Source organism: Onychostruthus taczanowskii, unplaced genomic scaffold (genome assembly GCF_017590055.1).
Source record: "Onychostruthus taczanowskii isolate IOZ18803 unplaced genomic scaffold, ASM1759005v1 scaffold82, whole genome shotgun sequence".
NCBI classification, from domain to species: Eukaryota; Metazoa; Chordata; class Aves; order Passeriformes; family Passeridae; genus Onychostruthus; species Onychostruthus taczanowskii.
In genome coordinates this window covers 192,365-207,642 of record NW_024506112.1, presented here as the reverse complement: position 1 = coordinate 207,642, position 15,278 = coordinate 192,365, and the positions used below count along the sequence as shown (strand labels likewise).

General features: G+C 38.7%; 1 protein-coding gene across 1 annotated transcript in view; it reads right to left on the bottom strand.

The window, feature by feature from the left end:
* The window catches only part of CCSER1 (coiled-coil serine rich protein 1), a 538,501-nt gene extending 528,892 nt beyond the window's left edge, over window positions 1-9,609 (bottom strand). The window contains exons 1-2 of the mRNA XM_041424489.1: window positions 8,262-9,609; window positions 5,016-5,203 (exon numbers count right to left, since the gene is read on the bottom strand). Of these exons, the coding sequence (XP_041280423.1) occupies window positions 5,016-5,203; window positions 8,262-9,576 (1,503 nt within the window). The 5' untranslated portion in view covers window positions 9,577-9,609. The remainder of the gene's footprint in view (window positions 1-5,015; window positions 5,204-8,261) is intronic.
* Window positions 9,610-15,278: the final 5,669 nt, after the last annotated feature.

The following is a 15,278-nucleotide window of genomic DNA, read 5'->3' as shown; positions in this document are numbered from 1 at the left end:
ATAATACACCCTTATAGCAAGTTAAAAGCAGGTTGTAGCTATTCCGAGCACACGTAACATTGCTAGCTGTAAAGAAGGTTGTGCAAAAGACAATAAAGAATTGTGTGCATTTTGCTTACCTAGTTCACATTTTTGTAACAGCCTTGGCATATCTGAAAAAGGCTGTTTTGTTTGAGGTTTTTTTCAACCTGAACTGAAGCCCTGAGCAGTCAAATCCTCCTCCTAACCTTTCATTCACTGCTTTTGCAGGGCAGGCTGCTAAGGCATTAATAATTAATGCCAGTCTGTAGGAGAGCGTACCCCACAAGGTTTTCTCAGGCCTTTTCAGGTCACATTTATAGGTCACAAAAAACAGCCACATTCAACTTCACTTTCAAATCTACTTGTTGGTCACCCTGTGAAACTCATTCAACTCAGGTATTTTCAATAGTAGCTTCCACCTCATGTATTAGCCACAGACTGCATAAAAATCACAGCTTCCAGAAGGTCAATGTTAAAGTAACCTCAAGCAGATATGAAAATTACTTCAATTCTCCCTAGACTAGCAGCCAGCCTAGTCTGATTCATACTCTTGTGCTTAATCATACGTCAGCAAAATATCATACAACTCAGCATAAGCAAGAGGAACATAAAAAACATCTCAGCCCTTATTCATGTACATTCACTGGAGTCCATGGGGGCACAGCATCCTGCTGTTTCTGTCATGATGCAGCAACTGGATTAAAACTGGTGCTTGATAATAAGTAAGAGTGCTCAGGTAACATTAAAAATAAAGTTATCTGTGAGAAGCAATAAGCCTACTTTCATGAGCTCCAGATTTGGATATGGCCTGATAAGATACAGTATCCAACACAGGAAGAGATTTGAACACAGTGGTTTGCATAACAGCTCCATCATTTTAAGTACCATTTCTGAAGTATACTGGAAGCCTGACTATTAATTACTAAGCCACCCCAAATCACTTGGGTAACAAAACTGAGGTGGAGCTACACACACACAATACCCAGGACACCAGCCACAATTTAGACCCCAGCTGCTAATTGGATAATTACCACAGATGTTCTGGCCATAACATGCTTTCATTAGCGACATCTGCTTTGGCTTTCTGCTCCCTCCAGACACATTAGGAGTCTCAAATATTTGCAATTAATCTCTCTTTTGCAAGCATATTTCTGTGTCAATCATTTACCTTTATTCTATATTCCCAAAATTTCAGATGGCTCCCTCTATACTAAATGAGTTAATTATTATTTTTTTAATTTAATTTTAAACTAACATACTCAACTAATTCCATAATCAAATTTAATTCCTGCCTATGAAATATTGCCCTGTATTCTGACAGTGGGTTTTGCATTCACTGCTCCTAATTTGGTTTCAGGTGCATTTACTGAGATTCTCAGTACTTGGAGCATCCCCACTTAAAAAGCATGGGACAAGCATGTGAAAAGGGGGATTTTGGTTAAGCATTGGCACGGGATGGATAAGCAAAAAAAAACTCAGTAAAAACTTTAGAAATATAATACCAGCATGCATCTTGAAAAATTATCTTTAGGCAAGGCAAAAAATTAAACTGAAAATTTAGAAAGGAAATGAAGCAAATTTTGAGGTAACTGCAGTTACCCACTTGCATGATAGGCAGCATGGGAGAAAGCACAAATACAATTATTTGACAGCTTGGCAACAAGGCCACTGTTAAAGCTGAGAGGAAAAACTCTGGGATGTCCTTAGGCCTCACAAGCCCTCATTTTTATATCTAATATATAGGAACCACAGGAAAGATGCAATGAAAGAAATGGCACGGCCAAAGCAGCAATGCAGAAAAAGAAGTTGTGCTGCTCTAATTGGGCTGGCACAAGCTGGCAAGGCTGCTTTGCTCCAGGCAAAGGAAGCTGAAGATGCAGCACTGAAGGCAAGCACAAAAGTTTTTACCTGCAAAGGTGAAAAGTTGAAGCTGAATTTAAGAAGCAAGAAACAGGCAATATTTAGAGAAGATTCAAGTGAGAGAAACTGAAGAGAAAACTGTGCTGAAGAGTGCCCAGAGAAACACAGTCCTGCAGTGTTCACCCACTCACACAAGAAGTTGAAAAAGAAGGGTTTTTTAGTTAAGTGGTACATATGCTGATAGACAGGTGAGGACAAGGGAGCAGTTGTAAAGACAAATATCTATTTTCCTTGTAAAGAAAAGCAAGGAGGCAGAAGGGCAGATTTGCAAGAGCCAAATGGGCAGTCTTGATCCACTGCACATATGCAGAGTGAAAACACATGTATGCATACAGAACAATGTAGCTCATGCCTTGAAATTTGGCAGCGGGATCTAGGTGCTCCCAGTTACTGCCATTCATATGACTACCCAGTCTTAAGGACTTTAATTTGCTAGCATTTAAAAATCTCTATCATAAATAAAAAAGAGTTTTAGTATTTTGTCTCTGCACTGATAAATGTGATATTCAAGATACTCACATTTCCATATTAGCCACTACTACGACAAGTGACGGATGGTTCTGTTGCTCACACACATCTCACTTTCTCCTAGTTCCAAGTTCTGTTACATATTAAGTTTTTTTCCCCTGCTGTTCTGTCACCTAAGCGTCTTAAAGAACTTGCTTAGAGTGATTTGGTGGTGGGATCTTATTTTTTTAATGTGGTAAATCTAATTCTCATGGTGTCAACTGTCCAGGTTGACATTATTTTCATTGGTCTTGCAAGACTGCATATTTCAGACCATTCAGTCTTTTGCCTATACTAATTCACATTTTTGTTTCCATCTATCTGGCTTACAGATTGGAAAAGAACCACCACCTTGGCAGAAACAGCAGGCAAAGTATAATTTCTACCAACCTTCAGAGGCATAGTTAACTAGTCTATATGTTAAATCAAAAGATTTAAATTTGTCAACTCATGAGTTCACTGTTAAAGCATTAGAATGACCGGAGTTTATACAGCAATATCCATATCTTTAAATGGCATCACTATCGATACTTCTCATTTGAAAGGGTCTATTATACTGCACAGGCTAATAACATGAAACTGCTCAAACACATGTCCTGAATTGCAGTGATCACTCTCCAAAACCATTTCTGGTGAAACGGTGCCCTCTTGTAGCAGGAATCAGCCACTGCAAGAACAGCACCTTTGCAAACACACAGCTGGCAAGCCAACACATCTCAAGCATTTCTTTCACATCATTATTTACAATACTATGAAATAAGCATGTTTGCAGCGTTACTTTGAAAGATTTTTTTATTCCCTAAATTTCATTTACAAACAGCACTGGTCTTAGCCAGAATCTAAATTACTTTCAGCACCTCACAAGTTAGTTAAGGCCACTCTTAGGGGAAGCAGTGGTCTTGTTTGTAGGTTTGATACATACTCCAGTATTTAGGAGGTCAGTCTATCCAAGCTTTTAGCTTTCATCTTCGAACCAAGAACTGACAACTATGCAAGAATACTCTGCTGAGCAAAATGTTTAGGATAAAGAACAATTTCTCAGATGCTTTTTTTTTTCTTTACTTCCTCTCTCCTGTGAAAAATCTCGTATCCCTTCAGCGAGATTTTCTGGCTCCTCACTCCCAGTCCCTCAGCAGAAGCAGCTCACAAAAAGAACAAAGGGGCAAAGATACAGGTACACCGTTTCTTCAGCTTAACAGGACATCTGGGTGATGCCCAAAAACCCGCATCCCCCGCCATGGCCGCTCACTCAGTGCCTCAGAGCAGAACTGCACAGCAATGCTGCCCTTGCCACAGGGGCCTCTTTTCTCTCCCAGGGATTTGCCATCCCTTAAATGTCTGTGGTTCATTTTTCTCCAGAACTGAACAAAATTAATATAGGCAGCCATGTGACTCATGTTGTTCTAGCCACCTAAGACATATAAGGTTTTTTATAATACTTTGTGTAGTAACACCAATTCTTTACCTAGTATTTATTCTTCATTAGCATCATTCATTGGTAGCCACCTGCTACTGTGGTGTTAAACACAAACTGATCGTGACAAGTATTTTGAAGACGCATTTTTCCTGTTCAAATATGTATTACTATGAACATTCAATTTCTTCCTCTTCTTTTTTTTTTTCCTTCCAGAAAACCCCACTTTTTTCTTTTCTCTTCTGGTTGTTTGTGGGGAGGAGAGGGTGCAGAAGTGTTTGGTTTTGTTTGATTTACTTCCTAAACCTCACTTTTTACTAAAAAAAACTCTACTTTTCTTAAGATAGGAAGGTAATATCCATATGTATTGGGGGGAAAGTAGGAATAATTTTACCTTCATTCATGAGCATGTTCTCTAATCTTGTTTAGAAGTCCTTAGTCTGTGATTGTAATACCAATGAGCATAAACAAATCATGTAGATACAAGGACAATCTTGCTAATGGCAGTGGGGGAAAAAAGCTCAGATTTCATAAACAAGACACAAAGAAGGGATCAGATCACCTAATCCCATCCACACTTTCCCTACTTCCTGGATTATCACCTTCCCACTTCCATCATTAATATGGAGATAAACAGAAGGAAGCGCAATAGCATCGGTGTAGCCTAGTATTTACATAAACACAGATCTGCCTAACAGCTTGGGTCTAAAAACCAAAAAAGGTTCACAGGCCTAAGCCAGGGTTAACCAGTATTTTAGGGTATGTACTCAATCTGCATATTGCTTTGTATACCTATGTGAAACAGCATCTTGAAATATCATCACACTCTTTCTGGTTTTGAAAAATCACGTTATTCACTGATATTCGCATGCAAACTTCTTGCAAAAACAGAGATACACAAAAAGCTCCAAGCACAAGCAAATCACTAGAACATCTCAACAAGAAACTCTTCCCAGAAAGTACACAAACCTTTTCACAGCACCACACCCTGCAAAAAAATACTTTTTTTTGAAGCCATGTCTGGATCACATTTTGGAAGCATGAAACAGCTCATGCCCTCTTTACTTCTCTTAGTTGTGAAGTCACTGCTTCTCACTATAGCTACACCAATCAGAGAAAAACATAGACATATGGATGTGGGAATAAAACTCACCATGCTGTTCATTTTGGAAGAGGATGAGCTTGCTCTCTGCTTCCTTAGGCTGTTGAGCTCTTCTGCATTTCCCTCCTTTGGTTTTATGATCAGCCGGCTGCCCCCAGCAGTGCCTTCTGAAGAGGACCTCAGTCGTTTCTCAACAAATCTGCCTTCCCGGTACGGACTGAGGCTGTTGGCAACATCAGCTACAAGGAGAGAAGCAATCAGCAATTGTTACAGGGAACTGCTCTCTACAAGTATTTTCTTCCTCAGAACACTGCTTTGCTTGAAATAATTACACTGAAATGAAATCACATGAGATGTTCTATGGAAAGCAGAGCATGCCTACCTAGATGAAGGTGTCACCTGGGCCCCAAGTTCACTGTTCAGCCCCAGTGACAGGCATTGCTCAGCAACCCACAGCCCAGTCCAGGGCTCCTCACAGAATCCAGAAAAACTCTTTGATCCATCCTTTTCCTTCTCCCTTCATCATCTTTCTCCCTTCCAAATTGCTGAAAGTGAAATCTACCAGAGAAACTGTCACTTGTCCAGTGGTGCCAAAACCCAACCTGCCCTTACTCTAGGCCCAAAGGCAAGTAAGTCCAGACCTTGAAGGGCCAGGTGACAACTTTGTTACTCCTACATAAGACAGGGATGCACATTGGTTTCCATTTCTGTTCAGCATTCCTAGTTTAGCTTTACACCTGCACCCTCCACCAGCTTGCAGTCAGTGGGCAAAATCCCAGTGCAGTTAAAACAGTAACATATCAGAAAAGAGGAGAAAAAATAAAGTTTGACATGTTAGGGCAGATTTAGAGATGGGGACAGACAAAATAGTAGTAGCGTAGTAAATGTCACACATACAAAAAATCTTACCTTCTTTTGCATTTTGCAAGAGAAGAGACATTTTCTCTAAAGGTACTCAAAAAAATCCATACCACATAAAAATACATAAAGGTATACTAAGAAATATATAGCACATCAAACCTGCTCATACATTAATGTCACATTCACAATGCTATGTATAATGATATCAGCTATGAGACCAGGTACAGAAGAGAAATTATCTATTACCAAAGAAAATGCACAGACGTATTTTGTATTCACATCTAGGTTTAAATAATGTTTTAGAAAACCAAAGGTTCAAACCAGTCTGTTTGCAAAAGGTATAAGTACTTATAACCATATCTTACTGATTGCTATGTACTTTTTCTGTATTTGACTCATTTCATGTGGCAGGATTTTGTCTTATTTTCACAGGTTCCTTTGTACGCTTGGGGAATTGCCAACTTGAAATACTTTTTTTTTTCTGGTGTAGTGAAGAAAGTATTTTGAACAACACTAAAAGAACAGAACAATTAATCAACAACTTTTATATAGTGCAGTATTAGCTCTAGTGTTTCTGTGAACATGAATCCAACTTTACAAAAATATCTATAGCACAATTTCAACTCCTTTTAGCTGCTTTACTGAAATACAGACTAAATATCAAATTGCTAGTGTATGAGTTTGAAATGCAGGGGGTATTTCTAAACATCCCTCCAAGCTGCTCACTTAGTGCTCTGCAGTACACTCTTGCAAGACGGATTCTGAAATAAGAGCTATTTACAGATGAGACAATGTGGCAAGGAAGACAAACTGAGTGCTCAGGACCAGTATTACAGATAAATACGAACACTTTTTTCCCCAAAGAAACTGAGGTTCTGAGTGAAAGAGCAGCCCTCTGGTGAAAGCTAATTCAGTGGATTAATTTGACTTTCTATTGCCATTTATGTACAAGAGATCCAACTAAGCCTAGCAGCGACTAATAATTCAAAAAGCAAGATTGCTTTTGATTGCTTAAAATCCACATGCCTAGATAAATATCCAAGCAAAATTATGAGTGTGAATTTATGAGTTTACACTTACCATTATTCATCTTCTAATACAATCACTACAAATGCTGTCTTGTTAACTCTCAAATTTTGTCCCACCACATACAGCCTCAGGATTAAGCAAGAAAGCACCAGTCATTAAGCTGGCTCAAGAAAATCAACTGTCAGAGATAAATGTCTTCTGACAGGTGTCCTTCACTCAAGGGCCTGGTGTCTTATTTATCTGTATGCCTATAGATTGGGATTTCTAGGCACAGTCTTTCCACTTAATCTTGTTAGTATTTCCAAATTACTCTTCATAAACTAAAGACCCAGTGTGAGATTTAGATGGTAATTAACTCTCTCAGTTTCATAGACGACAAGGTGAGAATTTGGAGATAGAAGCAGAAACAGGACATCTCGTACTTTGACAAAATATCCATGCTGAGCTACTCTATAACATCAGTTGAAAGAGAAAGCAAGACAGTAAAGAGAAAGAGAAATAATAATAGTAAGCCGTATTATTTCCCATAACCAGACTACAGGAACATTTGTTTCTCTGATGATGTTTCCATCCCAAATTATGCAACCCCATGGCTCAAGTCCAAAATAGCCATGTCTCAAGAAATCATAGCTTCAGCCGCTAGCACAAGCTGGGAATCGGTATTTGCATTCTTAATTCATTTCTATTAAGCAAAGCATAGCCACAAAGAGCAATGATGGGTGTTTGCAAACTCTAAAACACAAACTCAAAAAAAAAAAAAAATCACAGACTTTGCCTTGAATTTCTACAGTTCTGGAGGAGGACACAATTTCTACTTTCTAAACTTCATAGTTAGTGTCTCCATGATATTTTCTGAAAAATCCCTTTGCCAGGATTTTTTCTCCTGAGAAGCTGAGAAGCCTCAGAAAAGAAATGTAAACAATAACTATCTGATGGCTGTGGAATATGGTCTGGACACTGTTTACCAACTGGTTCATCTTTGGTCCATGTGAGACATTTCTACTTAATGACCAATCATGGTCCAGCTGTGTGGACTCTCTGAGAGTCACAAGCTTTTGTTATCATTCTATTCCATTCCTTTTCCTTTCCAGCTTTCTGATGGATCCTTTCTCTCTACTCTATCAGCTTAGTTTTAGTATATTCTATTTATATTCTATTCTATTAGTTTAGTTTTAGTATAGCATTTTAATATAATATAATATAATATCATAATATAATAAATCAGCCTTCTGAAACATGGAGTCAAGATTCTCAGGTCTTCCCTCATCCTGGGACCCTCGAACACAACCGTAGTTAGCACTTGCAATTCTAAAAAACACTTTATGACAAAACAATCATTATAGAAGAAATGAGGCCAGCCCACTCAAAACCCACCAAATTCAAAAATGCAAAGACCATGAAACATACCTTTGGGATGGTTTGATTCACAACCCTGTTGTGTTTTGAAGGACTGAGGTTCAGAACACGGAACTGTGTCAGACTCCACCACAGGAATTGTGTTTCCCATGTGCTTGGATGGAGTGCTTTCAACTCTGCTGCCACTCAATCCCTGTGCCTTTGGAGAGAGTGTCACCGGTTCTTCACTACACTGTAACGTCAAGGTTTCTAAATGTCCATTTTCTGAATTAATTTTTTCTATGTGCCTGGCATCATTAATATGTAGTCCATTGGCTTGCAACAGTACTTTTGTTTGATTAGCAACTGAGGTTTTGAATAAAGTACTGGATTCCACACTGCACGAGCTTGCACGACTCACAGGAGATACGCCAGCAGAATGGCCAGCACTTTGCACACTGTCTCTCTCCCTCACAGGAGCAGCAGCAGGATTAAAGAAGATCTGAGAGGTAGAGACATCGTGGCCAAAATCCTCTGTGAGCAGTGCCCCGGGCCCACTGCTGGGCAGGGCATCAGCCTCAGAAACAGAGTCCTCGGTCAGCGCGATGAAGTCCGAGGGGGTCTGGGCAGCCGTGAGGTCAGCCGAGAGCAGCGGGGACTGCAGGGAGCTGCCCATGCACTCCGTCGTCTCAGCCGAGCATGGAGGAGATGACTTGGCCATCACAGGTTCGCTCTCCACATAGGATTTAACTTCCAGCAAGCACCTGGGCTGCTGCACAGAAGAAACTGACTGACTCTCTGGAACTGTTTTGGAAAATTTGTAGTGTGATGAAAAAGATTTGGTGAGAAGTTTCCGTGTGGACTGTTTGACAGAATATCGGCTTCGCTCTTCTGCAAAGCCTGAATCATCACCCTCATTCTTCCCAGAGCTTATGCAATTGATAAAGACATTCTTATTAGCTGAGGGCTCCTTTCCCTTTTCAAAATCGTCTGTCAAAGACCTTGTTATCTTCTTGTTACGTGAGCTGCCAAAGCCCACTGAATGCCTTCCTCTGCTTTTTATGTGCTCGTCTAAGCTGAGTTTTTGAAAAGTGCTAAGAGAGGACTGGGCACCATTTGAGATGTTAACATTTTGACTCGCTGAGTCAGGCTTCTGCTCACTCCCTTTCTTGTTATGGAAGCTAATGGAAGGAGTGCGGAAAATACTCCGGCGCTTTCCTGTGCTGCCAGAGCTGGAGTTCGTGCTGGATGGGGAGGAGGTGTGGACACCAATGGCATTGGCAGAAGAAGGAGAAGAAGGAAGGGAGTCATGTCTCCGGCTAACACTTCTCCTGAATATTGGCAACCGAGATACAAGAGTTGATCGTCTGGATCCCGAGTCCCCCATCAGGGCACAAAGGGTCCGTGGTTCTTCACAGCCAATAAAATAACCTGGGATGAGAGAAAAATAAAGGGGAGGGGGGAAAGAAGATAAATTATTCAGCCTCAAAGACCACTCAAACAGATTTGTCAGTCAGCCTAAATACATGAGATGTCAACATCAATTTGTTACATGCACATTACTGAAGATGTCTAGCATCTGAAAGTGATGTTCAATAGCCAGCACTGAAAACTGAGCAAACACATCACTTAAAATATTCTACTGACAAAAATACAATTTTATAAATGGAATGGTACAACAGTATTGTATACTGTTACACTGGGTAACTGTATGAAATCTCAATGCCAAGAGATATATATCACCCAAACATCCTTGTTTTTAAGTTCTTCTTATAAAGTGTAAGCACTCTTAGAAAATAGCTGATTTTTCATCATCTCAGTAGAACAAGTAATTATTTTGTATTTCTAAGTACTAAGATTTTTGCATGAAAGAAGAGAATTTAAATTTTTCAATCTTCACAGAACTTCCAGTTGGATTTTAACTACTTTATGTGCTGCTGTTAAAGGCTGTATCACTTTGCAGTACAGAAAATGACGCCGTTGCAATCCAGCCAACATATGCAGCACCAAAAATTCTTCCTAAAGAACTGCAAGTTCAAGGAATTTACTGTCAAAATATGGGATCATGTTTCTAGATTTGAACTGTAATGTTTCCTTTGAACACTTCTCTGTAATCCTCTCACAGCCTTTTTGCTTATAATTAGCTAATTTTTCATGGTTTTTGAAATTAGGGAGAAGTGCTTCCATGCACAGGCACTTGGGCTTTTTTTATAAATATTTAAGCAAAACTTATTTTGATCAGCACTTACTGGAAGAATATTAATCTTTATGAAATATATACCGGTTCTATCTCCTTTTTGTTCTCATTATAATAAACTACCACTGTGAAAGAGAGGACCACAGAGAGACAGCAATAAAAACATGTAATATATAATCACAAGAACATGAGAGGCTGTAGGAATTATGCCCCTATGTAACTTCCTGAGCTACTAGTATTCAGCACATAAAAATAAACCCCAAGTCATCTGTCTAGACATTGTATGTCAAGTGCAACAACAAAGTAATTCATCTAATGAGCAATTTGTGTTATGTGGCTCAGCAAGCACCTATGCGCAATGTATACCTTTAGGTAGTGTATACACACACAAATATACATAAATGGAAACAGAATATTTAAGTATTAATAAAACTACATATACGTTATATAACTGTGAAAGAAAGGGTAACAAATTCAAAGACTGTTTTTGACTGGAGGTTGAACTGCACTTTTCAGCTGTTAACATTTTTTTTAAATGCTATTACAGTTCCACTCTGAACATGCAGGCACACTATTCACAAGCACCAGGAATCAATAAGCAATTTTGCAGTTCAGGATGAGAAAAACAGCTTGGGAATAGTCACTAATTACAAGAAGTCACTGGTGATCTCTGATGGCAAGCTAAATCCTGACCTAGACCACGCCTAGGTTCTGAGACTGAAACCCCAATTTGAACTCAGTCTGACTGGGGCAAAACTGGCAATACAGGACCACACAGCGTTAACCAGAGAAACTTTACATCCACCAGTGAAGTGAAGCACAGCCAGCTGTTCCATTTCACTGACAGGTATGAAAAGTTTGCATTTAGACCATTGTGTAACCACAACTGCAGGGGGGACAGTGCAGAGAAGCCAAGGCCCTGCGAGCTCCCACAGGAGCTGTTGTTATCCCAGCTTGCTCATTCTGCCTATGGAAAATGGGCTTCTGAAAGCCACATCAAATTCTTCATCCCTACCCTTCAAGCTTCTCTGGCTTCTTTAACCACTTCAAGACCATAACTGTGTTGGGGTTTCTTTGACGTAGTGAATCTCTACTTGCAGGCTTACTAGTACGTATGGATGGATAAGCACATACACACAATATTTTTAGATATTTGTGAGGATTCTTTCCTGTATTTTAAGAAGAGATCATAATTGCTGGAAAAAAAAAAAACAAAAAACAATTTAGAATGCACTTTTACAATAGAAGTAGACGAAGAAATTACTTTTAAAATACCTTAAACCTCTATAGGCATTTTATGGGTGTATAAAACATTGGCTGCCGCTGTTCTCTCTCCTGTCCACAGCTTGAAGTGTCACTTCAGTGAAGAACAAGCCACCTAGTTTATAACCACAAAATTTTCCAAGCTGAGAGCAGAAGGAAGCTGAAAACTGAGCAAAAAGACACTCTGTAACTGGGAATACAAAGACTGTGTCTAAATAATAAGAGATTATTCCTAAGGACTGACCCTGAAGAAACATTGCCTTGGCCTTCCAGGAAGTAATAAATTTTAATAGAATACATTGCCTCTAATAGCAGATAACAAAGTAGCATTTATTCAGTTGATTCCTCCTTTCCTGTCTCTTGAAGGAAGAACACAAATAAACTGTCAGCATTCCTCTAATTGTCTAAGCAGAAATCCTCACCCATAAAATATGAATCAAGTACAATACATTCCTCTTTCTAAGTCTACCATAGCTATCAGAGAATATTTCTTAAAACATACACCATTGTGCAAATATACCTGTATATATGCATGCCCATGTGCATACACTGTTTGCATGTTGTGAATGTTCTAGTAATATTTTTAATATTACTGATTTGATAGAAATATATATAATTTACATACCACACATTTTGCACTGCCAAAGTTTAACCTGCCAAAGTTTAGTATTAAGTTAAAATGACAACTTTTCTATTTGCAACACAAGGAAAAATAACAAGTATTTCAAGATAGCAATATTTTCAGATACTACTGGAGTCTGATCTTCCATTAATTTTTTTGCTTACAGCAGAGCAGTTATAAACTGCCATATATGTCCTGTTATGACTAATATAGGTGGTGTTTCCTTTCATCCTCCACATTTAACATGAGTGTTTACACTTGCAATGTTACAGTAGTAACCCTTACAGAGTGAAATTTACTCCAGCTACATCTTCTCTGCAAAACCATTAATTTTATCTAAAATAAATAAAATCGTCCCTATAGGCATCATTCTTAAAACCTTCAACAGGGGAAAAAGAAAAGAGCAGAGGAGGATACCTTTGTTTAGGCTCCTTGTTTAGGACAAAATATGCTAGCACATAATGAGAATACTCAAGAAAACAGGCACACTATGTATGGAGGTTTGAATCTTGATCAAATAGACACCCATTACTTTGTAGTACTTTAGAATTCTAAAATCCAGTTTCTACTGAAACTAAAGTGTTTACTCAGTGCTGAACAAGACACAATTTTTGCTTTTGATGGAATAGATTTCTGAGGAATATTCTTGCAGCTGGCATTACACAAGACAAATTTTGATATAATGACAGAAAATGACAAAGCTGCTTTGGAAACAATTGCAGGCAGAGTAACAGTGGATTATTTCAGAATATACTCTTCCTCAAGAGCTTGGCTACAGCTCAGAGTTTCTGAGCTCCTGTGCCCAGACCAATGGAAATGAGAAAGCAAATATGAGCAAAATATTTTCCCTCTTAATAGAAATTTAAAAAGTTAATCAGATGGAAACTGCTTCCTTTCATGTTGGTTTGCACCAAGACATTGCAAATTAATCTCAAAAATATGTTAATGTCACACATTTAATTGCCAGAAAAAAGAAGTCAGTTTTTTTATAGTTTGGCCTTATTCTTCCCCCACCCGAGATCTTTGGAGGAACCATCCAGCTAAGGTTGTAATATCAGACCTTTATCTTGCCTACAGAAGTTGTCTGACTATAAAAAACACATAGGGTAAAAAATTATACAGGCAGCTCTGTATTGTATATATTACTGAATCTTGTCAGAAGACAAAAATTGCTCAACTTTCAGACAGTGAATGTAACTGCAAAAAAAAAAAACCCTGGAAGTTTTAAAACAGACAAAACTGTCAAAATATTACACCAATATCTCCACAGAAATATACTCCATCAATTCACCAGTTGAAAAATAAAATGCAGTACTTTTTATTTCACCTTCTGCCCGGCAGCTACTCTCACAAGTGTGCCAGAACTCAGTGCTTTCAATAAACAATTCCTTGTGCTTCTGGTTTTGAACCCCAGCAGATGGAGCCATGGATCTACGTTCTCAATAACTGCAGATATGAAAATGCAACGGTCTGTGCCTTTCACATTTCTTATGCCTTTGAGGCAAAATTTAAGAATTGAAATTATTTGTCAATTTTACCATTATCTTAATTACGAATACACACCAAAAGACAATATATGTTTATTCAACACTGTAGTGTGTAGGGGAGTACAAACACTCCCTTCATAAATAAACCAACCTGCTACTACCTCTCAACACTTTCTTAGCAAAGCTTTCCTGAAGAGGTTCTCCTTAAAGATGCAATTCCTAGAAATATTAAACAACATCTTCCAAACAAGAAACAAAACTGAATTAGCTATCAAAGTTTACACTGGGAGATGACAGGACACATAGCTGAAACACCTCAAACCTTAAATCAGAGCAGAATATCAATAAGCATCTGGAAGATTTTTAGGCTTCACTCATAGTTTAAGGATGATGATACATTTTCTTTATTGCTTAGAATTGGGAATTCACAATAAAGGAGAACACAGGACTAAGATGTGCATCTTACACTGTGAAAATCCTGCCTCCATCCCTCACACGACCGCTACCATGCAGCAGGGGACACAGTCTCTATAGACCAGCTGGCTCCAATCTTACACAGAAATTAAATTTGCCCCAGGATACTACAAATACCCACAAAACTACATGAAAATAAGTATTTTTTCATTTTCAGTGTGTTAACAGAAGTCCTGATGCAGATGATACACTTGTAAGAAGCAGTCCTTCAGTCCATGGGGTAACATTATAGCCTGTGGCTTCCACCCAAATTGTACAGCTTCCATCATTTGGATTCCAGCACTGTATTGTCCTCAGCATTTAAGCATTACTGCCTTCAATAAAGTTCTAATATTATTTGTCTCTCTAGTACGTTTGTGACTTGGTTTTACTTGCACAGCTCCCAGAGGTCACGGTGTGTGATCAAGCCTGTCCATGAGCACAATGTAGGAGTCTAAAAAAGCCATTAAAAATCAGTTTACGTTTAAAACAAAAGCAAACAAATAAACACCACATAAATACTCAGGGCTTCAGCAGTTACCAAGGACAATGTAACTGCATTAAGAGGATCTTACTGAATACACCAGCAAAGCCAAATGCATGAACAATAGAAGGCACTAGCTAGGAAAGGGGGGGACTGTGATCCTGAAACAATCTGGATTTGCAAATTAAATGAGTGAAACTCCTTCTAATACACAAGAGCTCCACTTGCTTTTGTGAATAACACTCTTCCCTTTTCCTTCCTTGTGCTTGTAACCCTTGCAGTGCGGTACAGAGCTACAGAGTGTATTCTGTGGAACAGCAGCCACAGTCATCATTCTCACAGTGAAATTTTATAAGCTCCTACCACATCCATACCTGCTTGGAAGTTGGTTTTTCTGAACAGTTTTTATAAACAACTGAAGAGTACCTAACACAGGGCACGAGACCTTTAAAAGTTATGTATGTCTATATATGCACACATGTACAACTCCACAGTCTTATTCCCCTTTGTACTGAAAAACTAGTTGGGCAAAAAAAGCTTTTATATATCTAGGAACAGCTTTTATATATCTGGAATACAAAAC